Genomic DNA, 1,483 nt, shown 5'->3' on the forward strand with positions numbered 1-1,483 from the left:
TTTGGGATAGATATTACTCAAAAGTAAGCAAGCTTCAGAAATGAAAGGTTTTTGCTAACTGGAAAAGAAAAAAAAGCTATTGAATTGAGAAACTAACGTGTAGAATCATGAAACAAGACCAGAAGAAACAAGAACCTAAGACCAGAAGAGCACCCTTCATGACATTTTCCTTGGATGCAGGTCTAGCAGATGGATGATCATGAGGGTTTCTTCCATTTGTCCATGGCGGATTTATCACAGATCCTTTAAACAGAGTCATAAACATTGCTCCGCCAACCGCCACTAAGGTCCCAATTATCTTTGCCTTGCTGTGCAGTCTCCTAGTATTGACCTGCTCAAGCCTACAAAAGTAACATCTCCCACTTCCTTGATCACTCTATACAATACAAAGCCACATGCACAAAAAAAGGTTTTCTTTTCTGTGTAAAAAAAACTTACCCAAAAACCCAAGCCATTGAGAATGCGAATGCAGGAATGGTATTGCACATGGCAGATGTGAAAGAGGCATTGGTATACGTCATCCCAATAAATAATAGGTTCTGGTCAAGAAGAGGGCTGTACAGAAAAACAAATACAAAAAAAAAAAAAAAATAGAAGATTAAACAAACTTGTGATATATGGTAATGTTCTGTCTGAATCGTCTAGATTCTTACTCAAAGAAGCTCAGCAACATTGCCTTCACGAAGATGGACAGGGTCATCCTTGGCCTTGATGTCCTGTTGGGTGTCATGTCATGTCAGTATATTTAGCTTCTTCATGGAAGATGTAAATTTCAAAGAGAGAGAGAGAGAGAGAGAGAGAGAGAGAGAGAGAGAGACCTTTCCAAAACAATGGCAAAAGGAGTAATAACAACAGAGGCAATGGCCATCCTGTAGGCTATGAACACAAAATGGCTCATCCCCTGATCTAAAGCATACTTGGCAATAATGGACATTCCGGCATAGCCAAACTGCAAAAAAATGACAGCCAAATATAGCTTCACGCGACAAAATAAGCGACGCAAGGACTCCAGAGGCATTGTCACTTTTGTCTCTCTCACAGTACCTTGAAAAGCTTACAATAGAGGGTAGCCATGGCCTATATATAAAGAGTTGTAAGCCCCCACTGATCAATTTTGATACGTTTTCTTTTGAATTGAGTGAACTCAAAACCATATTCCTCAATGTAGAAAAAACCGTTTTTTTCTTCAAAACATCAAACAGGCCAGGCCACCAGTTTTGCATCAAGAGGGAAGTAACTGCAGTAAGCAAACATCAGAGAATGATCCCCATGAGAGAGTGTTTTAGCCATTTCATAGAATCCGCCTAATGTACACGTCATTTATGCTACCGTTACTTGTCATACTAGCTTACACCTTTTCATCACAATCTAGACACGAAGTCGGAATTGCCTTGGCATCGATCGTTGCTAGATCACTAAGGTAATTATGTGTCACGTGCTCACATAATCCAGCTCACATAAGTGGAAATTAGAAAGTTAAATG

The 1,483-nt window shown here is 39.6% G+C and overlaps 1 protein-coding gene across 1 annotated transcript in view; it reads right to left on the minus strand.

Annotated features, from left to right (window-relative positions):
- LOC132188087 (WAT1-related protein At2g39510-like) overlaps positions 1-1,195 on the minus strand; it is a 3,644-nt gene extending 2,449 nt beyond the window's left edge. The window contains exons 1-4 of the mRNA XM_059602498.1: positions 819-1,195; positions 654-716; positions 439-555; positions 98-341 (exon numbers count right to left, since the gene is read on the minus strand). Coding sequence (XP_059458481.1) covers positions 98-341; positions 439-555; positions 654-716; positions 819-1,018 — 624 coding nt within the window. The 5' untranslated portion in view covers positions 1,019-1,195. The remainder of the gene's footprint in view (positions 1-97; positions 342-438; positions 556-653; positions 717-818) is intronic.
- Between the last annotated feature and the right edge of the window lie 288 nt (positions 1,196-1,483).

This window comes from Corylus avellana, chromosome ca7, assembly GCF_901000735.1.
Source record: "Corylus avellana chromosome ca7, CavTom2PMs-1.0".
In the NCBI taxonomy this organism is placed as follows: domain Eukaryota; kingdom Viridiplantae; phylum Streptophyta; class Magnoliopsida; order Fagales; family Betulaceae; genus Corylus; species Corylus avellana.